We start from the raw sequence: 22,748 nt of genomic DNA, 5'->3' as shown, positions 1-22,748 counted from the left end.
GTTGCTCTAGTAACCAGCAGGGTGTATGCCCCAAGTGTAAATTGAACAACTATCCTAATCAAGTCAATGTTGAACCTAAAATTCTGAAGCTAGTGTGTGAAGTCATGTTGGGTGACCGTGAATTGGGGTTGTGTGTGAAGAAAACTGGCAAAGAACAGTGAAATTGTGTGAGGAAAAGTTTGGGGGGGAAACAAGACAAGAAGGAGAAGATAATGGGGACTGGACAAAGTAAAGAGATCCCTAAGGCCAGTCCACTAGGCTGTATTTTTGCACATTGAAAAGCCAATGCTGGACACGGGGGCAAAGAAAACAAAAGAGACTTTATTAGATTCTGTAAAAACTGGTAGCCTTTATTAAATTGGATAAGAAAGCAAAGTGGCCACCAACTGGAACTTTGGATAATAACATGCTCTTACAGCTCATGCTGTTTCTTAGCAGGGAAGGGAAGTGGACAGAGGTAGCATATGCAGATATGTTTTTCTCTCTTAGAAACCACCCTGTGATAATTGATAAAAGATTTGTGTTAATCATAAAAGCATTGGGGTTTGTATAAACCAGAATACTTAGGTCTGAAATGAAGCATGGACATTAGCTAGAGAAAAATATATATGATTAAATAATTCTGTTTAAATCCCCCTGTTATGAATATTGTGTTTTTTAGTAAATTGTATTTGATATCAGTCTGTAAAGTGGGGGTTTCTCACGGCCTGAAAGATTTTGCAATACCAGATTTCCTGCCTTGGTGTAATCAATCCCAACCTATCTGTTAAGACCAGACCCCCCATGTCTACTGTTCCTTATCCACCAAGACCACATGGCTGCTTGACAGAGACTACAAGGAAGACCATACTATAAAAAGGAGCTGCAAACCAAGGTTCGATGGAGCATGGAGTGGACGGTGACCCGTCACGTTCCCCAGCGCTGCTTGCTCCATCTACATCAAATAAAGCAATCTAAATTTTGCTAAATATCAAGACTTTGCTTCTCATTTATAACAACCCGTAATGGCAGAGGGACTGTGGGCTCAGGGCTCCATCTGACCCTGTGGTATTGGCCCTAGAGAAGGAGAATAAAAATAAGAGAGGAAAGCTTAAGCGGTGTTGTTCAGCCTACAGTATATGGCAAAGATGTACAAAATTGGATGAGAGTTACCAGACTGTGGCCCAGAAACAAGATCTGGCAGATGATCTACTCAGATCTCCCCACATAAGACAGGAAAGGGATGAGGATGCAGACTCTGAGGTACCATCAGCCCCAGCCTATTCCTCCCCTCCAACCGAACAGTGGAATAGACAGCAGACACCCATATTACAGGCATCTCTGTGAGAGGCAGTGGGACCAGAGGGAGAAAGGGTATTGGTTAGATCTCCCTTCTCCTCAATCGACTTGGAGGCATTGGAGAAGGTTGCTAAAACTTACCACAGTGATCCAGTTAACATGGCTAATCGTCTGCGATATATAATAAAACAACATAATCTAGATTGGAGCATTTTACAATTATTATTAGATGCACTAACAGAGACAGACAATCAATTATAAAAACGGTTTTTGGAGAAGCACCTCAGCGCTGAATAAATACATACCTACCCTTATAACTTTTTTTTGTGGATTATACGCTGTTTGTCCGCGCATCATCTGACCCACAAATGGCCTTTGGGACCCCCAGGTGCCCCCCTAGGCCCCTCAAGCTTCCCGTTGGAGCAACCTCCGACACTACATCTCCCATCATGCACCGCGACACGCCTAGAGCTCCATTAAACACGCACTATAGCTCCCATCAACCCCGCGCCCCATAGAGCCTCATTATAGCCACGCCTACGATTCCCACCCCACGGTTACTCGCCTATAACTCCCGTCATGCCCCGCGCCTCCCATAGCGAATCACTAAAGGCCCCGCCCCTCTCTCCCGTGCTGCCCCGCGGCGCATTTTAGAGCGTGTTTTCGCATTCCCTTTCTCCATTTCACAGCCCACCTGAGGATGGCGGAGGCTCTGGAGCGCTGGCTCTGGGAGGAGATGAAGGTGCCGCCCTCCGTCGCTCCCTCCCCGGATGTGCTGCGCAGTTCGGGACCACGCAGGGACCCCCGAGGGAACCGCTCTGAGGCGGGGAGGGTTGGGGGGCTTCGGGGACCCGTGGGTGAGAACCTCTCTGAGGAGAGGATCGGGAATCTGGGAGGACTGAAGCGGTTTGGGATCACATCGAGAGGGTCTGGAGGGGGTTTGGGGGGTCCTGGGGCAGTTTGGGAGAATCTTGAGGGAATTTTGGGGTCCCTTTGGAAGGTCCTTAGGGGCGGGGGGAGTTGGGTCTGTTTTAGGGCGTTCTGGGTGAGTTTGGGGGTGCCTGGGGCTGATTTTAAGATCCCTTGGTGAGTTTTAGAATCTCTTTGGGGAGTTTAGGGGTCCGCGGTGAATTCTGGGCTCCTCAAACGAATTTTAGGGTCACTCTCAAATTCTGGTGTCTCCCTGACCTCCCTTTTCCCCCTTCCCTCTCCTCCAGGCTCTGCTCTGGCCCCACAGCCCCATTTTGGGATTATGTCACCCGCCACGTCCGGAGCCGCCGGTGAGGGGGGACACCAAAATTAGGGGGATGAAAACACCACAAAAACTCCCAAAATTAAGAGGAAACCCCCAGACTGGGAGGGATAGGATTAAGGTTGTGCCCTCTCCAGGACTACAGCTCCCATCATGCCCTGCGCCGCTGTAGACTCCCATTGTGCGTGCGCGTACATCTCCCATCATCCACCCCACCCCTTAGAACTTCATTATAGCCGAGCCTACGATTCCCGTCATGCTCCGCGCGCCCATAGAGCTTTGTGGTGGGCTCTGACCCTCCCGGACTGCAAGTCCCGTCATGTCCCGCGGCGCATTTCGCCCGCCTTTTCGGGACCCCCTCACAATATTTTTGGGGTGTCCCCACAGGAACGTGAAGAAAATTCGGGATAATCTACGCTTGTATCCAAAAACTTGAGGGGGCCCCCAAAAATTGGAGGGGCACCTGGAAACCTGGAATGGGGGGTCAAAAACTGGGGGGAACTTGTAGCGTTCCCAAATGTTTTGGGGGATTTGGGAGGCCCAAAATCATTGGGGGGGAGAGCTGCAAAATTAGGGGGAGGACCCCAGAAATTTGGGATGGGATGTCCCAGTGAGGTTTCACCCCAGAATTTAAGGGGAGGCATTTTTGGGTGGGATTGTGAAACGGGGGGGGGGGGGGGGGGCAAAAATTATTTGGGAACCCAAGAAATTAAGGGGAGAGGGGATTGCGAGATCTCAAAAGTATTATGTGGTCCCTGAAATTGCAGGGGAGAAGGGTCCCAAAAACTGGGGGAAACCCCAAAATTATTCCTTAACATGGGATTCAGGTATGGACACCCGCAAGAGCCAGAGGTGAGCGGAACCTCCAAATCTGGGAGGCTTTGGAAGGATTTTAAAGGGGGTCCCTAAATTCGAGGGTGCAGATTCAGGGTTGGGAACTTAAAATTTTAGGGAATCCCCCTCAGATTTGGGAGATATTTTGAGGTATCCCCCAAACTTTGGGGTCATTTTGCAGTGTCCCTGTAATTTAGGGGGAGGAAGATGAGGGTTCTCAGCCAATTCTAGGGGCTTTGGGGTCATTTTGGGAACTCTTTCAAAATTTAGGGGGTCCCTCTTGTTTAGGTGTGAGAAATTTGGGGCGAATTCCAAAAAATTTGGGTTAATCCCCACATTTTGAGCCTCATTTTTTGGAGGGGATTTTGGATTTTTATTTTTTTTTTTCCAAACTTTGGGAGTTTTGGGTAAGGTGAGGATGCTTTGGATAACTAAGGGGAGATTTGTGGGAATTTTGGGGGGGATTTGGGTGAATTTTGCGGTGAATTCGGGAAGATTTGGGGTCAAATTTTGGCACGGTGTTCTGGCAGGCCGCGGCTGGTCCTCCAGGCTGCGAGGAGGAGCTGTGTGCGGCGGTGGCACAGCTCTAGAAGCTGCAGCAGGACCTGCGAGACGCCACTGAAGACGCAGAGAAAGAGGTGCGGCACCTTGGTGAGTCCGGCCGGAAACAATGGGACCCACACAACGGTTCCTATACTCAAACGCCATTTTTCACGTCCCCACTGACCATTTTGGGGTCTCCTGTTCCCCCAAACCCCAGTTTTGGGGTCCTTGACCCCCTCTTCCCCCCCAGAGGTCTCGCTGGAGGCAGGGCACAGCCAGAGGTCGGCGGCGCGTCAGCAGGCGGCAGCGTTTCAGCCGCTGGCAGCAGAGCCAAGCCCTGATTGGCTGCGGGAGGAGGCGCTCAAGGGCCCACAACAAAAGTAAAAGGGGTGTGGCCTGAAGGGGGAGGGGTTTAGGTGGGACTTCCTTCTATGGGTAATGGGGAGGAATTTTGCAGGGTCCTGAGGGGATACTGGAGAGTGAACTTTTTTTGGAGTTTGGGGACTTTTTGGGAATTTGAGGAGTTTTGGGGAGGTCCTTGAAGGGATTTTGGGGTTCCTGATGAGAGTTTTGGAAATTTGTGGGGTCCCTGAGGGGATTTTGGGGGGATTTTAAGAGGATTTTGGGAGGATTTGAAGGATTTTGAGGAGATTTTGGGGTCCCTGAGGAAATTTTGAGGGTCCCTTGGGGGATTTTGGGAGATATTTGAGGGGATTTTGGGAGGATTTTGAGGATATTTTGGACTCCCTCTCCTCAGGCCAGGCAAGTCCCGGGCGGAGCTTTGGGCCATGTTGTCCTCGGGGGTGGAGCCAGAGGTGCTGGTGAGGGGGCACAGCCTGGGGTGGGGGTTCCATGGGGGCAGGGCCTAGGGTGAAACAACTCGGGATGTCCCAAATTTCCACCCAAAATCCCACCAGACTTGGCCAAGGACACCCCAAAATTGTCTCAAGACCCTCCCAGATTCCCCCAAGGTCCCCCAGATTCCCAAAAGGCCCTCAGAGCCACCTCAGATCTTCTCAGGACCCCTCTAAATCCCCCCAGATTCCTTACAGATACACCCAAATACCCCGGATTCCTCCCCAAATCCCCCCAGAACTGCTCTAAATTACCCCAGGACCACCTAAATTACGCCAGAGCTCCCCCCAGGACCTCCCAAATTCCTCCCAAATTCTCTGAGGATCCCCCAGAATTGCCCCTAAAATCCCCTCAGGATATCCAAGTTTCCCCTAACCCCAACCCCCAGAATGCCCCAGAATTCTCTCAGGACCCCATAAAATCCCCCTCAAAACCCCCCAATTCAATTTCCTCCATGATCCCCAAAATTTCTGCTAAAATCCCCCACAAATTCCCCCAGCCCACCCCCCTTGCCCTCAGTTTCTACCAGAACCAATCTAAATCCCTCAAGACTCCCTAAATTCCCCCTACAATCCTTCCAAAATCCCCAAATTCCCACCAGATTCCCCCAGAACCCTGCAAATTTCCCCAGCTTCCTCCCAAACTCTCCAAATTCCCCCAGACTCCTCCAAAGTTCACCACAGGACCCCCTAAATTCCCCCTAAAATTCTCCCTCAAACCCCCCAAATTCCTCCTAGATCCCCCCAAAATCCCCCTGATTTCTTCCAAATTCCAGAAGTCCCCTCAGGACCCCCGAACCTCCCCCAAAACCCTCCAAATTCCCCTGAGATTCCTTAGAAATTCCGAAAAATCACCCAACCCTGGTTCCCCTCCCCAGCTGTCAATCAAGGCCCTGTGCAAAACCAGGGAGGCGGAGCTGCGGAGACTGCACCTGCCCAGGTAAGCCCCACCCCTTCCTCATTAACTCATTAACCCTTTGGCTAATTAAGTCCCCACCTAAATATACTGTCAATCACCCAAGGCCAGGTCAGAAGAAGGCTCAGGATTGGCTGGAACAGGCTCAGGTGGGCATGGCTTCCTCAGGGGAAAGGATGGGAGGCCGAAGCTGAGGCCATGCCCCCTTTTCCTGACACTTGGCGCCCCCTACTGGCCATGCTGATTGGTCACAGTGCTGAGGCTGTGCTGTGGGCGTTGGAGGTGTTGGCCAATCAGAGCATGAAGAGGGTGGGGCTTAAAGGGGCAGGGCTTGGGGATCTCCCAAATTCCATGTTTGGGGTTTCTGATCCCACAAAAATTCCCTCTTTGGGATCCCTTCACACCCCAAAATAGCCCCATAAATCCTTTTTGGGATCCCCTGGTAGACAAAATCACCCTAAATCTCTTTTTGGGGTCCCCCAAATCCCTTCAAATCCCCCTGAGATTCATTTTTTGGATCCCCTGATGCCCAAAATTCCCCCAAAATTGTTTTTTTTTGGTTCCCCGAGTGCCTGAAATTGCTTGATACCTCCCCAAAATTGATTTTTTTGTATTTTTTGTATCTCTCCTAAATCCTGTTCTTGAGTTTCTGATCTCGCAAAATTCCCCAAAAATACCCCTTTTGGGGTCACCCGGTTACCCAAATTTTCCCCAGAATTATTTTTTGGGGTATTTTGATTTTCTAAATCCCTTCAAAATCCTTTTTTGGGGTCCCCCAGCGCCTGGAATTCCTTGAAACCCCCCCAAAAATGATTTTTGGAATTTCTTGGATCTTTCTGGAATTCCTTTTTGGGGTTTCTGATCCCCCCAAAGTCCCTTTTTGGTGGCCCCCTGGTGGCAAAAATCTCCCCACAATTTTATTTGGGGATCTTTTGACACCCCAAATCCCCTAAAATCCCTTTTTGGAGTCCCCCAGATCCCTTCAGATCCCCCGAAATTCCCTTTTTGGGGGTCTCCCTGATGCCCAAAATCCCTCCAAGAGCTTTTTTAGGATGCTTTGACTCTAAATTCCCCAAAAACCCCACCATGGTGTGAGCAGGGTAAACCGGGGGTGTAGCCATGGCAAAAGGGGCGTGGTCACATCGAGAAGGGGTGTCTCCATGGTGGAAAAGGGGCGTGCCCAGGGTTACAGAGGGCGTGGTTGTAGTGAAAGGGGCGTGACCATGATGGAAAATGGTGTTACAGTGCAAAGGGAGTGTGGCCAGGACAGTGGCATAATCATGCTTAAAAGGGGTGTGGCCACGGGTAAAAAGGGGGCGTGACCATGGTGAAAAGAAATAAGGTTGCTGTGAAAAGGGGTTGGGTTTCAAAGGAAAGGGGCGTGGTCATGTGATAAAAGAGCTTAGCCTGTGCCCCTCCCCCCACAAGGCACTCCCCACTTGCCCAACCCACACTGCTGAGGCCCCGCCCACCCTGAAGAGCCTGTTCCAGGTGTAAGGGACAGGCTGGGTGCATTTTTGGGATTTTGGGGTAATTTTGGGGTTATTTTTGGGATATTGGGGAAGATTTTTGGGCCTCCCATGGGAATTTTGGGGGGGATCTGGAGGACTTTTGGGAGGAATTGGGGGATTTTGGGGGGATCCTGGGGGCTGGGAGAATCTGGGGGGATTTAGGGATTTTGCGGGGTTATTAGGGGATTTTTTAGGAAATATTTTGGGGGGAATTTTGGGGTATCCTTGGGGTGTTTTGGGGAAATATGGGAGGATTTTGGGATATCTTGGGGGGGATTTTCAGGAAGATTTTGTGGGGACTTTGGGGATTTTGGGGCACTTTGGGAATTTTGGGATGTCATAGGGAAGATTTGGGGGAAAATTTTGTGGGGATGGGGAATGCAGGGGAGTTTTGGGAAGGTTTTTGGAGATTTTTGGGGAAATCTGGGGGATTTTGGGGGCTCCGGTGGGGGACTTTAGGTCGCATTTGGGGAATTTTTTGGGGGAGGTTTTGGAATTGTGGGTGAATTTGGGGAGATTTTGGGGAAATGTGGGGGGTCCTGCAGGGATTTTGGGGCTGTGGGACTCAAAGTTTTTGGGGCTTTTGGGTCTGGGAGGGAATTTTGGGGTAATTTTGGAGTAGATTTGGGGGTTTTGGGTTCCCTGGGTTCATTTTTTGGGGTGAATTTGGAGTTTTTGGGGTCCGTGAGTTCATTTTTGGGGTGAGCTTTGGTGTTTTTGGGTGCCTGAGTTCAGTTTTTGCGGGGAATTTGGGGGTTTTGGGATCCTTGAGTTCATTTTTTGGGCGATTTGGGTTCGTGGGGGTGAAAGATGGGGTTTCAAGCTGAATTTTGGTTTTTTGGGTGAATTTGGAGTTTTTGGTGCCCATGACTTGATTTTTTGGGATATTTATTTTCCCTGGAATCATTTTAGGGTAAATTTGGGGGGGTTGGGTCACTGGGTTGACTTTCAGGGGTGAATTTGGGGGTTTGGGGCTGAATTTGGATTTTTTGGGGACCCTGAGTTGATGTTTTGGGGTTCCAGGAGGGCTGGTGGACCATGGGGGGGCTCTGGGCACAGCTCCCCCCCCATGCTATCCCAGCTGGCCCAGCTGAGGCAGAAGCTGGAGCTGCTGCAGCCACACCTGGGCAGGGATGAGAGCATCAGGACAGCAGCCAGGTATCCCATAGAAGTCCCTGACTTCTCTTAAATTATCCCAAATACCCAAATCAAGCACAAAAACCTAAATCCAACCCAAAATTATCTCCAAAGAAACCCAAATCCCAGTCAGGTGTCCCATAATAGTCCCTGAGTTATCCCATAATAGTCCCTGAATTATCCCAGGTTGTCCCAGAATTATCCCAGAAACCTCAAAATAACCAAATCAGGTCTCAAAATCCCAGATTAATCCCAAAACAATGCCAAAATCCAGCCCCAAACCCCCAAAATAATCCCAAAATCCAGCCCAAAATCCCTCAAGTCCAGCCCAAAGAACCCAAATCCTGCCCAGAAATATCCCCAGAAAACCTAGAATCCCAACCAGCTATCCCATAGTAGTCCCTGAGTTATCCTAAATCCCTGAACACCAATCCTGCCCAAATTTATCCACAAAAAAACCTGAAATCCCAGACAGGTGTCCCAAAATAATCCCTGAGTTATCCTGTAACAGTCCCTGAATGATCCCTAATTATCCCAAAATTATCCCAGAATCCCCAAAATACCCCAAAACCCCAAAATAATCCTGAAGTAATCCCAAAATCCAGCCTAAAATCCCCAAAATCCAGCCCAAAATTATCCAAAAAGTTGTCCCAAAAAATCCAAAAGTTATCCTAAAACTGCCAAAATTCATCCCAGAAATATCCCAAAACCCCCAAAAGCCAGCCAGGTAATCCCCAGATTGTCCCCAGATTGTCCCCAGATTGTCCCCAGAACGTCCCCAGAACCCCAAAATATCCAAATTTCATCCAAAAATATCCAAATTCCACCCCAAAACTCGGTCTAAGACGCCCAGATTTCATCCGAAAATATCCAAATTTCACCTCAAAACTCGGTCCAAGACGCCCAGAATTCATTCCAAACCCCCCTTAAAATTATTCCAAAATCCCCCAAATCTATCCCAAAATTAGCCATAAATCCTTAAATCCCAGCCAGGTACCCAGAGCCATCCAAAATTAACCCAAAATTCTCCCCAGACCGCTGAAATTCATGCAAAAATTATCCCCAAAAAAACCAAATCCCAGCCAGATATCCCATAACAGTCAGTGTCTTATCCCTGATAATCTCAGAATTATCCCAAAAACTCCACATCCACCCAAAGTTATCCTAAAAACCCCAAGACAGCCTAATCAAGCCCCCAAACCCCAAAATAATTATCCCAAAATAATGCCAAACCCCCAAGTCCAGCCCAAAATTATCCCATAATAATCACAGATTTATCCCAAAAACCCCAAAATAACCAAATTCAGACCAAAATTACCTAGAAAAAAAACCCAAATCCCAGCCAGATCCTGAATTAGCCCAAGTTATCCCAGAAAGCACAAAATACCCAAATCCAACCCAAAATTATCCCCATAGAAACCCAAATCCCAGTCAGGTGTCCCAAAATACTTCCTGAGTTGTCCCATAATAGTCCCTGAATTATCCCACATTATCTCAGAATTATTCCAGAAACCCCAAAATACCCAAATTAGGCCAAAAAATCCCGAAATAATCCCAGAATAATGCCAAAATCCAGCCCAAAATGCCCAAAGTAGTCCCAAAAAATCCCCCCCCCCAAATTATCCCAAAATACCCAAATCTAGTCCAAAAATTATCCCCAAAAAACCCCAAAATCCTAGCTAGGTAACCCATAATAGTCACTGAGTCATCCCAGAATAGTACATGAGTTATCCCAGATTGTCCCACAATTATCCCAAAAACCTCACAATAATTGTGAAATAGTCCCAAAATTATCCAAAAATTAATCCTAAAAAATCCAAAAATTATCCCAAAACCACAGAAATTCATGCCAAAACTATCCCCAAACCCTCAAATGCCAGCCAGGTAACCCCAAAATAGTCCCAAAATTATCCCAGAATTATCCCAAAATACCCAAATCCAGCCCAAAGTTATCCCCAATTCCCCAAAATATGTGAATTTCATCCGAAAATATCCAAAATTCAGCCCAAAATTATCCCAAATCCAGCCCAATATATCAAAATTTCAACCCAAAACACCCAAAATTCATCCCAAAACCCCACAAAATTATCCCAGAATTATCACAACTCCCCGAAACCTCAGCCAGGTATCCCATAATAACCCCAGAATTATCCCAAAATCCCCAAAATACCCAAATCCAGCTCAAAATTGTCCCAAAAGTCATCCAAAACCCCCAGAATTATCCAAAAACCCCCAAATCCCAGCCAGATATCCCATAATTGTCCCAAAATTCATCCTAATGTACCCAAAATTCAGCCCAAAAAACCCCAAAACCGAAAGTCTCCCAAAATCCTGAGATTCTTCCCAAATTCCTCCCTCAAATTTTTCTCTCAAAATCCCCATTTTTCCCAAAATCCCTCCTTTCCCCCAAATCTCTCGTTTCCCCCAATTTCCCTCCTTTTTTCTCCATTTTTCTCATTTCCCCCAAAATCCCACATTTCTCCCCATTTTTTCCTGTTTTCCCCATTTTCCCCCATATTTTCCCCAAATCCACATTTTTTCCCCAAATCCTCAATTTTTACCAAAATCCCCATTTTTTTCTCAAAATCCCTGTTTTTTCCCCCATTTTCTCCAAAATCCTGGTTTTTCACCCAATTTTCCCTCCCCCCCTCTCCCCCCCCCTCAGGCTGTGTATGGCCCAGGTGGGGCTGAGCGCATATTTGGAGTCCCTGAACTGGGGGCTTCAGGAGCTTGAGGGGGAATCCCCAGAAACCTCAAAATCTACCCCAAAATCAGAACCGAAATTGGAACAGAAATCAGCCCCGAGATGGGAACAGAGATCGGCCCTGAGATCAGAACAGAGATGGGCCCCAAAAAAGGAATCGAAATCAGAATCAGAATCAGCCCCAAAATCAGACCTGAAATTGGAACCAAAATCTGACCTGGAGCAGCTCAGGCAGCAGATCCAGAAGGGGAGGCGCCGAGTGGTGAGTGATGGGATTTTGGGGCATGTTGGGGTTTTTTGGGGGTGGATTTCGGGTATTTGGGGTCATTTTGGGGAGAATTTTAGGCAGATTTTGGGGCATTCTCGGCACTTTGAGTCTTTTTGGGGCAGTTTTGGGGATTTGAGTTATTTTTGGGAGTGGATTTGGGATTTTTGAGGTCACTTTGGGGGGATTTTGGGTCTTTTTTGGCTTTTTCAGATGATTCTTTATGAGGGATTTTGGGGTCATTTTTCAGGTTTTTGGGTGGGTTTTAGGGTCATTTGGGGGGGCTGGAGTCAATTTTGGGAGGATTTTGGGATTTTTTTGGGCTGTTTTGGGGTTTTTTGGGTCATCTTTGGGTGAGATTTAGTTAATTTTTGGATTGAGTTTTGGGTTGATTTCATGTGATTTTGGCCCCTCCAGCTCCAGCAGTGCCTGCGATTCCTCATTGCCACCAGCAGGGAGTGCTGTGTGCAACTGCACAGTGCCCAGGAGGAGGTGGGGATTGCACCAGTACAGACCACTATGAGCCAGTATAGTCTGGTACAGACCAGTGCAGTCCAGTATGGAACCACTATGAAACAGTATGGACCAGTATAAACCAGTACAGATGAGAACAGTTCAGTAAGGACTGATATGGACTGGTACAGACCAGTATGGACCTGCATAGTCCAGTACCCCTTTGTGCCCTCCCAGTCCATCCCAGTGCCTCCCAGTCCCTTCTCTCTGATTGGCTGCAGGTTGTAGCTGTGGCCCAGGCGGGGCTGGGCTCAGCCCCTCTCCCGCTGGAGGGGGAGGGGTGACATTGCATCTACAAAGTGGAAGCACTGGGACAGCCCCTCCCCCACCGTTGGACCCCTCCCCCACTGCAGGAAATAAGGTGGGAGCTGGGAGTGGAGCAGGTAGGGGAGGAGCAGGGTCTGGGCTGGGGGAAGGGCCTGTAGAGAAAGGGGAGCAGCCTAAGGGGAAGGGGAGTGGCCTAAGGGGGGAGGGAGAGTCTTAAGGGGAGGGGCCTGAAAGGGGCAGGAACCCAAAGGAAAAGAGAAGGCCTTAAAGAGGGGGAGGGGCTTGAGCAGGAAAGGCCTGAGATGTGGGGGAGGATCTTAGAGAAAAGGGGAGGGGTTTGTGTGGGGGAGGGGCTTGCAGAGGGACTTGAAGGGTGGGGGAGGGGCTCAGGATCCACATCCATCCATCACCCCTCCCCCACCCCTCCCCTTGTCCAGCAGGGGGCGCTGCTGTCCCGGGTGGCCGGCTTGAAGCAGGAGCTCCACCAGGGGATGCTGTGCGTGCACCGGAGGGCGGGGCTTGGGCTGGGGGAAGGGCCTGAGCCTGAGCAGCTGCCCCTCCCCCATCCCGAGGGCATGACCGAGCTCGTCCCCCAGCTGCAATTGGTCAGAGACTGCAGCCAGCAGCAAATCATGGCCTGGCCCCAGCTGGAGCAACGCGTCAGCCAATGGTGATGGGGAGAGGGGCCACGAGGGTGGGGGAGGGTCTTGGGGGAAGTAGAGGGTATTGAGGAGTGGGGAAAGAGCTGAAAGTGGGGGGGCTTGGGTGGGCGAGGGGCTTCAGGGAAGGAGAAGAACTTGAGGGAAAGGGGAGGGGCTGGAGGAATTGGGGGAGGGGCTTTAGGGGAGAGGCTGGATGGGGGAAATGGAAGAGCTTTGGTGTGGGGGAGGGGCTCCTCCCACTAAAGCCCTGACCCCTTTATTCTCACCCTGCCCCTTGCTCACCCACCCCTCTCAGGTGGACCCAGCCGGCTCAGTGGACCCTGGCCACGCCCCCTTCTCCCATTGGATGCAGCGCTAGAGAGGTGCTGCCCATGCTCTGGAGGCCATGCCCACTTCTGCGCAGGCCCTGTCAGTCCTTCAGCAGGACGCACCTACTTCTCTAGAGGACACGCCCACTTCTCCGTAGGCCATGCCTGTATGTCTGCACGCCACACCCACGTTTTTGCGTGCCATATGCACTCTCTGGAAGCCACACTTGCCCTGCTGCATGCCCCACACACTTCTCTGCACCGAGGAAGGGGGGGAGGAGCCAGGTGAGGAGGCCCTTCTCCCCTGACGGGCTCAGGAGGCTGTGGCTGGTCAGGAATAAAGAAGCAGTGTAGGGCGTGTGGCCTCAGCCTGTGCTCAATGGGGGATCCAAAGTGGACCCCCCAGTCGGTACCACAGGAAACCATCTCAGTCCCCCCAGTACCAAAGCCCCTCTGTCCTGGTCTCCCCAGTACCAAAGCCCCTCTGTCCCAGTCTGCTCCAGGGCTGTCTCTCAACAAGCCTTCCCTCTGGGAGGGGGCGTGCCCTCCTCCATCTATGGCCACAACATCCATATGTGGACACGGACTGCCCTGTGGGCAGGGCCTCCTTAAGCCACAGCCGGAACCGTGCGCACAGGTGCCTAACCCCGCGGGGAGGGGTGGCGGGGAAGATCCTGAATTTGGGGGAAATTTGGGGGATTTTGGGGTCTGAGGAGAGGAGAGGAACCGCGGGGGGTGAGAGATTTTTGGGATCGATTCTGGGGAGATTCAAGTGATTTTAGGGTGGATGATGTTGGATTTTTGGGGGGAACTATGGGGGCTTTTTCGGGGATTTGGAAGCAATTTTGGGGAATTTGGGGGTCCAAGGAGAGGGAATGCACGGGGGGGGGGGGGGGGGGGGGCAGGGGGGAGTGGAGAGGGAATTTTGGGAATAATTTGGAGATTTTTGGGAATTTTTGGTGTCAATTTTAGGGAGACCTGAGCGAATTTAGGGCGGATTTTGTGGGAATTTGGGGTTTTCTTTTTTTTGGGTTTTCTCCTCCCAGCGACGGTTTTTGGGAGACCTAGGGCGGGCTCCACCCATAACTCCGATTTTAGGGGATTTTGGGATTTTTAGGAATTTTTTTGAGAGCACAATAAAATCGAGACATTTTGGATTTTTAAAAGGTTTTTAGGGAGTTTTTTGAGACTTATTTAGGGGTTTTGGGGGAGCTTTTTTTTTGTATAATTTTTTTTATTGTTTTAAGGTTTATTTAGGATTTTAGGTATTTTAAATGAGTTTTGTAGGGGTTTTTTTAGGATTCTTTAGGATTCATTAGAGGTTTTTTGTGGGATTTTAAAGCTTTTTTTTTTAGGGATCGTTAAGGTTTTTTAGGGTGGGGTTAAGGTTTTTAAAGGGCCATTTTTTTGTTTGTTGGGGGGAGGATTGTAGCCCTACATGGGGGATGTATTTAGGTTTTATTAGGAGTTATGGAGGGACTTTTTGGGAACTTTTGGGAGTTTGTGGGGATATTTTTTGGGATTTATTGATATTTTTTGGGGAATTGAGAAATTTTAGAGGGATTTTGTGGGGTCTTTTGGGGATTTTTTATTTATTGGAATTTTGGATTTTTGGGGGGGATTTTGGGGATTATTGAGGGATTTGTTTGGGTTTTTTTTGTTTTTTGTGGGGATTTTTTGGGATTTGTTTTATTTCTTGGGTTTTTTGGAATTTTTTGGGTTTTCTTAGGGATTTCTTAGGATTCTTTTAGGCTTTTTTTGTTTTTTTAAAGGATTATGTGGAATTTTTAGTTTCTTGGGAATTTTTTTATTTTTTAGGAATTCAGGGTTTTTTAGGAGCTTTTTGGGAGGTTTTTTTTGAAATTTCTTGGGAAACTTCTGGGGAATTTTTGGGGGGATTTTTTTGGCAACTTTTGGGGAACTATGGGGAATCTTTTGGGGTTTTCTTAGGGATTTCTTATGAAGTTTTGGAAATTTTTTTAGGTTTTTTTTTTGTTTAAAAAATTTCTTGGGAATTTTGGGGGAATTTTTGCAAATGTTTGGGAATTGTTTTGGGTTTCCTTAGGAATTTCTTGGGAATTTTTTGGGGTTTTTTACAATTTTTGGGGGGCTGATGGGGATTTTTTGGGAACTTTTTTCAAATATCTTGGGATTTTTGGGGGGAATTTTTCGGTAATTTTTGTGAAATTCTGGGGGGTTTTGGGGGATTTCCTCCCCCCTTTTCCGCCTCTCCATGAGGCCCCCCTGGCTCTGCTGCCTCTGCTCATCCTGGGGGAGTCCAGCCGATTTTGAGGGGGTTCCCGATTTGGGGGGGGGGCTTTCCAAAGGGGGCAGGGCTTGTCCTGGGGCTGCGACCAGGACAGCGCCTGGTGCTGGGGTGGGTGGGGTGCGCAGGCATCCTCTGGGGGATCCCCACGTGCTTGGCCGTGCTGTGAGCGACCCCTCCCCCAAATTTGGGACCCCCCCCAGAACCCCTGGGACCCCAAATTTTGGACCCCCAAAATTCCCCCAGGATCCCGCTTGAACCACAGATTTTTGGGACCCTTTCCCAAAATTAGGTCCCCCAAAGCCCACCAGGACCCCCAAAATTGGGACACAAAACTGCCCCTGGGACCCCCATCATGGACCCCAAATTCAGGACCCCCAAATTCCCCCCCAGGACCCCCCAAAATCCCCCTGCCCCCCCCTTTTACCCCAATTTGGAGCTTCCCAACCCCCTTGGGATCCTCAGTTGTTCCTCCCCAGCCACGCCCTGCTGATGTCATCACCTAAGCCCTACCCCCCCCCAGTGCCTGAGGGGAGCTTGGACCGGTTTCGGCCAGTTTGATCCCAGTTAGCCCAGTTTAGACCAGTTTAGTCCCAGTTTGGACCAGTTTGATCCTAGTTTAGTACCAGTTTGGCCCAGTTTGGACCTGTATAGGCGCAGTTCGATCCCAATTTGATCACAGTTTAGCATAATTTGATCCCTGTTTAGTCCCAGTTTAGCCCAATTTGGACCAGTTTAGCCCAGTTTAATCCCAGTTTAGCCCGGTTTCGATCAGTTTAGCCCATTTTAGCCCCACTTCAGTCCAGTTTAACCCCAGTTTAGCCCAATTTAGACACAATTTGATTCCAGTTTAGTCCAGCTTGCACCAGTTTGTTCTCACTTTAGTCCCAGTTTAAACCAGTTTAGCCCAGTTTAGTTCCAGTTTGATCCTAGTTTAGCCCAGTTTGGACCAGCTTAGTCCCATCTTAGATCAGTTCGTTCCCAGTTCGTTCCCAGTTCGTTCCCAGTTCGTTCCCAGTTCGGGTGAGATTGATCCCTGTTTAGACCAGTTTTGACCCAGTTTGATCCCAGTTTTGACCCAGTTTGATCCCAGTTTTGACCCAGTTTGATCCCAGTTTAGTCCAGTTTTGACCCAGTTTGATCCCAGTTTAGTCCAGTTTTGACCCAGTTTGATCCCAGTTTAGTCCAGTTTTGACCCAGTTTGATCCCAGTTTAGTCCCAAGTTGATCACAGTTTGGACCAGTTTGGTCCCAGTCCCTCCCAGTTCCCCCCATTTTTCCCAAGTTCCATCAAATTTCTCCCTCATTTCTCAATTACCCCATTTTCCCCAGTATTTCCCATTTTATTCCATTTTTTTCCCATTTCCTGTCCCATTTCTCCCAAATTTCTCCCATTTTCTCCCCGTTTTTACTCATTTTTCTCAATTTCCCTCCCAGATTTTCCCCCCATATTTTCCCTGAATTTCCCAGTTTTTCCACAATTCCCATTTTCCCCCAAAATTCCCATTTTCCCCCTAAAATTTACATTTTCCCCCAAATTCCCATTTTACCCCAAAAAATTCCTGTATTTCCTCTAAATTGTCTCAATTTCCACCCAAATTTCCCCAAATTTCCTTCAAATTCCCTTCTGAAATTCCTGTTACCCCCCCCTTCCAAAATTCCTGGTTTTCCTTCCCAAATTCCCATTTTTTCCCAAATTCCCAACCCCTCCTTAATTTCCCCCCCAAAACTCCAATTCCCCCCCCCCAAATTCCCACTTTTTTCTTCCCAATTTGCTGTTTTCCCCCAATTCCCATTTCCCCCCCAAAAAATTCCTTTTTTTCCTTCCCAAATTTCCCCAAATTCCCAATTTTCCCAGAATTCCTGTTTCCCCCCCCAAATTCCTGTTCCCTTCCCAAATTCCATTTATTTTTTCCAAAACTCCCTTTCCCCCCCTAAATTCCAGTTTATTCCTAAATTCCCTTTTCTTTCAAAATTCCCCCCTAAATTCCTATTTTTTTCCAAATTCACATTTCTTTCCCAAATTTCCCGCCCCCAAATTCCTGTTTTTCCCCCCCAAATCCCCCTTTTTCCCCTCTAAAATTCCTGTTTATTCCTAAATTCCCCTTTTCCCTCAAAATTCCCATTTCTTTTCCCCCCAAATTTCCCATTTCCCCCCCAAATTTCCCATTTTTTTTTCCAAATTCCTGTTTCTTCCCCCAAAATTCCTGTTTATTCCTAAATTCCCCTTTTCCCTCAATATTCCAAAATGGCCCCAAATCACTCCAAATATCCTAAATTGTACTTAAATGGCCCAAATGTCACAAATTACCCCAAAATGGCCCTAAATCACCCCAAAACTACCCCAAATATTCCAGAATAGCCCCAAATGGCCCCCAAACCACCCCTAAATATCCCCCCTCAAAAAAAAAAAAAATCCCATATTGCCCCAAAATGATCCCCAGATGTTGCCAAATGTCTCAAATTTGTCCTCAAATGGCTCCAGATTATCCCCAAAATGTCCCAAATTGTACCTAAATGGCCCCAAAATTTCCCAGGTGTGTCCCCAGATTATCCCAAATGTCCCAAAATTGTCCAAAATTTCCCCTAAATTGTTCCAAAAGTGTCCCCAGATGTACCCAGATTATCCCCCAAATGTCCCCATTTGTCGTCAAATGTCCTAAAATAACCCCAAATTCCTGTCCCAGCCTAGTGACCTCAAGATGCTTGGGAAACATCAGGGATGGAGCCTTCAGTGGGCTGGGGTCACTGAAGTACCTGTGAGCTGTACTGGTTATACTGGGACATACTGGAAGGGACCGGGGGGTACTGGCGGGAAACTGGGAGGGACTGGGATGAACTGCAAGAGACTGGGAGGGAATGGGAGAAAACTGGGAGGAACTGGGGTGAACTGGGAGGGTACTGGGGAGAAATTGGGTCAGCTGGAAAAATATTTGGGGAAAATGGAGGGTACTGGTTGGAACCAATTTGAACTGGTCAGTACTGGTTTATACTGATCCATGACAGACAATACCAGACCATACTGGTCCATACCAGTCCACACAACTCCATCCCAGTCTATATCGGCCCATTCTGGTCCATAACAGTCCATACAGGTCCATAGTGCTCCATAATAGACCAATTACTAGATCTGGGCACTGCATGTGCAGGTGCCAGGAAATTGCCAGATTTTGGCTTTCTGGGCATGCAAATTCCTAGACATAGGGTGTGCCATCACTGGGAAGTGTCAGGACTTGGGCAGTGGTGGAGCCAGAAAACACCACATTTCAGGCTCCAGGTGCTGGCAAGGACCAGATCTAGGTTTCAGGCATCTAGGTCCTTCCATCGGTCCTTCCATCCTTCCTTTCCCAACCAAATGATCCTCCATCACTGACCAGGCTCCCCAGGGAATGCTCATAGTCACCAGGCTGATGCAGCTTCAGGAGCCTTTGGACACCTCTCCCAGGCATGCATAGCCTTGGCTTGTTGGCCTGTGTGTGCAGGGCCAGGTCCTGGACTCCATGATCCTGCTGAGTCCCTCCCAGCTCAGTGCCTCTTGCAGTCCTCACCCTTTGACTCAGCCTTTGTGTCCCCTGCAGGCACTGGGAAGGCTCTTGGGGCTGTGCCAGGAGCAGGGCAGTCCCAACATTCCCCTGGCTGTGACACCCCAGCCGTGGCAGCCCCAACACTCCATCCCTACAGATGCTCCATGGAAAGCTTCCAGCCAAGGCAACTGACTGGCCACTGAGCACCTTCAGCCCGGGCTGATATGGATTCCTCTGCATGCAGCTCGGGCAAGGTCCCCTTGGACACCTTCACTGTGCCCCAGACAAGCGTCAGATACACTTCTGGACCCCTATCCAGTGCTCCCAGGAGGAGTTGAATAAAAATAGAACACAAAGATTAAACAGAATAATCCCCCGAAACCAGACCAATCCACACAAATGAACAAATCCAACAACAACCGAAACAAACCCAAAAACCACTAGAGAAGGAGATCACCATCCCCCCCAGACCTCTTCCATCTTTCAGTTGGTATACATGCACAGGACCTGAGAGTTCAAAAAAAGTGGATTCCTGGAGTACATTTGCAGGAAAAGCAGCTTTAAGATAGGCTCACACTTAGGACTCTTCTCAGCGGAGCCAAAAAGGCCCATTTGGCAACTGTAGGGCCCTTGGAAATGGCAAGTGCCACACCCTCAGCCCATGGGAGAGAAAAGGGCTCTGTATTGCCCAGCCCTGGCATGTAAACCCTGTTCCCAGAGCACACGCAGGACTCTAAAAGAGGAATCCAGAAAGGCTTTCTAGGTACTGTTCTGGTTTGAAAGACAGGTGTTTGCTAAGGAAATGATCTTTTTTTCCTACAGATTATTATGATTTTGAAATTAAGGGAGCTCTCAGGCAAAGATATGGGGGGTAGGAATAACAGTTCTTCACTAGTATATCTAACAAGACAAACGAGAACAACAACAGCTATGAAATTACCCACAAACAGAACAGTAACTCAGTCCCAGTGTTTTTTGGCTGCAGGCACCTTTTCCCTGAGCTGCAGTTCCTGGTGCTGGGGGCAGGCAGGTCCCACAGAGCTGCAGGAGGGCTGGGGGTGATGGCAGCACTGTCCCAGGGGGAGAGAGAGATGGAGAGAGCCCTCTGCTCACGGTGTCGGTCCCGGAGGATGGCTCCTGATGCTGGGATGGCAGGGATGGGACGCAGACAGCGATCCTCCGAACTCTGCGGGGGGAAATGGGCCGAGGCCCAGCATTCAGCTTCCTCTTCTGGCTGTTTGAATCTCGCGGGGCTTCCCCCTTCCCTTCCCCCCCCCCTCCCTTCCCCTCCCCCTTGTCACCAGGGCCCAGTCAGCAGGTATCTTAGCATGACAATGGGGAAAATTCCACAGAGGGAAAAGGGAGAGAACCAACCCCCTACATTATCCACCCCGAATTTTCCCCTACCATCATGCTAAATCAAATTAAAATCTTCAAATTATAGACATCCATACAGTTACAGATACAGGCACAGTATGGTAGGTAGTTCACCGTAAAACAAGGTCTCCTTGGGGTATGCATCGGGTCTTTCCATGTCTTTGCATCACCCACCAGGTACAACCTGGCCCTTGAGCAAAAACCACCCCACGAATTGGATTGTCTTTGCTGGAGGCAGAGTTCACCCAAACAGTTTTTCCTAGCATACCTCACATGTGCACCACTGGAACCTTGTCCCCATCTGGTGTTCTCAAGGGCTCAGACTGGGCAGGGCCTGCTCGATTAGTGGAACCTCGGGTGTTCACTAACCATGTGGCCTTTGGTAGATTCATCTCCCAGTTCTTGAAAGTCCCCCCACCCAGTGCCTTCAAGGTGGTTTTAAGCAGCCCATTGCACCATTCCACTTTCCCAGCCGCTGGTGCGAGATAAGGAATGTGGTACACCCACTCGATGCCGTGTTCTCTGGCCCAGGTGCTTATGAGGCTGTTCTTGAAATGAGTCCCATTGTCTGACTCAATTCTCTCAGGGGTACCATGTCTCTAAAGGACTTGTTTTTCCAGGCCCAGGATGGTGTTGCGGGCAGTGGCATGAGGCACAGGGTAGGTCTTCAACCATCCAGTGGTGGCTTCTACCATGGTCAGCACGTAGCGCTTGCCTTGGCGTGTCTGAGGCAGTGTGATGTAGTCAATCTGCCAGGCCTCCCCATACTTATATTTGGACCACCGCCCCCCATACCAGAGGGGCTTCACTCGCTTGGCTTGCTTGATGGCAGCACACGTTTCACAGTCATGGATAACCTGGGAAATCCTGTCCATGGTGAGATCCACCCCTCGGTCTCGTGCCCACTTATAGGTAGCATCTCTGCCTTGGTGACCTGAGGCACCGTGGGCCCATCGAGCCAGGAACAATTCTCCCTTGTGTTGCCAGTCTAAGTCTATCTGTGACACCTCTATCCTTGCAGCCTGATCTACTTGCTCATTGTGTTGGTGCTCCTCATTAGCCCGACTCTTGGGGACATGGGCATCTACATGACGGACCTTTACGGGTAGCTTCTCTACCCGACTGGCAATGTCTTTCCACTCATCAGCAGCCCAGATTGGTTTTCCCCAATGCTGCCAGTTAGCTTTTTTCCATCTTTCCAGCCAGCCCCACAGAGCATTGGCTACCATCCACGAATCAGTGTAAAGGTAAAGCTTTGGCCACTTCTCTCTTTCAGCAATGTCCAGGGCCAGCTGAACGGCTTTGAGTTCAGCAAGTTGACTTGATCCACCTTCTCCTTCAGTAGCTTGTGCAACCTGTCGTGTGGGGCTCCATATGGCTGCTTTCCACTTGCGGTTCATCCCCATGATGCGACAGGAACCGTCAGTGAAAAGAGCGTAGCGAGTTTCATCTGCTGGCAGTTGGTTGTATGGCAGGGCTTCATCAGCCTGGGTCACTTGTTCTTGCTCCTCTTCATCAGCAAGACCAAAATTTTCACCTTCTGGCCAGTTTGTAATTATTTCCAAAATCCCAGGGCGATTTGGGTTTCCGATACGGGCGCGCTGTGTGATGAGGGCGATCCACTTGCTCCATGTGGCATCGGGGGTGTGGTGGATAGAGGGGACCTTCCCTTTAAACATCCACCCCAGCACTGGTAGTCGGGGTGCCAGGAGGAGCTGTGCTTCTGTGCCAATCACCTCTGAGGCAGCTTGAACTCCTTCATAAGCAGCCAAGATCTCCTTCTCTGTTGGGGTGTAGTTGGCTTCAGACCCTCTGTAACTTCGGCTCCAGAATCCCAGAGGTCAGCCTCAGGTCTCACCAGGTACCTTCTGCCAAAGGCTCCAGGACAAGCCTTTGTTCCCAGCTGCAGAGTAGAGCACATTCTTCACCTCTGGTCCCGTCCTGACTGGGCCGAGGGCTACGGCATGAGCGATCTCCTGCTTGATCTGGGCAAAGGCTTGCTGCTGCTCAGGGCCCCAGTGGAATTCCTTCTTCCGGGTGACCAGGTAGAGAGGGCTCACGATCTGGCTGTACTCAGGAATGTGCATTCTCCAAAAGCCTATGGCACCTAGGAAAGCTTGTGTTTCCTTCTTGTTGGTTGGTGGAGACATCACGGTGATCTTATTGATGATCTCAGTGGGGATTTGGCGCCACCCGTCTTGCCACTTTACTCCCAGGAACTGGATCTCTCGGGCAGGACCTTTGACTTTGCTCCTCTTGATGGCGCAACCGGCTCCCAGCAGAATCTGGATGATCTTCTCTCCTTTCTCAAATACTTCCATTGCCGTGTTCCCCCACACAATTATGTCATCAATGTATTGCAGATGTTCTGGAGCTTCACCCTTTTCCAGTGCAGCCTGCATCAGTCCATGGCAGATGGTGGGGCTGTGTTTCCACCCCTGGGGCAGTCGGTTCCAGGTGTACTGCACGCCTCTCCAGGTGAAAGCAAACTGGGGCCTGCACTCTGCTGCCAGAGGAATGGAGAAAAATGCATTGGCA

At 49.4% G+C, this 22,748-nt stretch overlaps 1 protein-coding gene across 9 annotated transcripts; it reads left to right on the top strand.

Moving 5' to 3' along the window:
• The first annotated feature begins 1,927 nt into the window (after window positions 1-1,927).
• LOC134054298 (uncharacterized) lies at window positions 1,928-19,206 on the top strand. 9 transcript variants are annotated; one of them, XM_062509944.1, is made up of 12 exons: window positions 1,928-2,020; window positions 2,496-2,558; window positions 2,918-2,950; window positions 3,358-3,382; window positions 3,895-4,015; window positions 4,158-4,287; window positions 5,640-5,701; window positions 8,270-8,346; window positions 10,991-11,291; window positions 11,712-11,786; window positions 12,515-12,744; window positions 13,032-13,690. In XM_062509944.1, exons 4-12 carry the CDS (start codon window positions 3,360-3,362, stop codon window positions 13,177-13,179), a joined length of 1,167 nt encoding a protein of 388 aa, XP_062365928.1. In that variant the 5' UTR covers window positions 1,928-2,020; window positions 2,496-2,558; window positions 2,918-2,950; window positions 3,358-3,359; the 3' UTR covers window positions 13,180-13,690. The 9 variants fall into 9 exon arrangements, 5 of the variants coding, with proteins under 5 accessions (XP_062365928.1, XP_062365929.1, XP_062365930.1 ...); XR_009934023.1 differs by lacking the exons at window positions 1,928-2,020; window positions 2,496-2,558; window positions 2,918-2,950 and adding an exon at window positions 18,991-19,206 and having other exon boundaries at window positions 3,233-3,382; window positions 13,032-13,329; XR_009934022.1 differs by lacking the exons at window positions 1,928-2,020; window positions 2,496-2,558; window positions 2,918-2,950 and adding an exon at window positions 18,888-19,013 and having other exon boundaries at window positions 3,233-3,382; window positions 13,032-13,329.
• The last annotated feature ends 3,542 nt before the right edge of the window (window positions 19,207-22,748 follow it).

The sequence above is a fragment of the Cinclus cinclus genome, chromosome 28, assembly GCF_963662255.1.
Source record: "Cinclus cinclus chromosome 28, bCinCin1.1, whole genome shotgun sequence".
NCBI lineage: Eukaryota > Metazoa > Chordata > Aves > Passeriformes > Cinclidae > Cinclus > Cinclus cinclus.
The sequence above is the reverse complement of the archived record's forward strand: the minus strand, read 5'-3'. Positions and strand labels throughout refer to the sequence as shown.

Excerpts from the sequence above, each read along its gene's own strand:
- LOC134054298 (XM_062509945.1), top strand. The coding sequence starts at position 3,360 with ATGGACACCCGCAAGAGCCAGAG. Across the intron at positions 4,016-4,157 it reads GAAAGAGGTGCGGCACCTTG|AGGTCTCGCTGGAGGCAGGG; the intron begins GTGAGTCCGGCC and ends CTTCCCCCCCAG. Across the intron at positions 12,745-13,031 it reads GAGCAACGCGTCAGCCAATG|GTGGACCCAGCCGGCTCAGT; the intron begins GTGATGGGGAGA and ends CACCCCTCTCAG.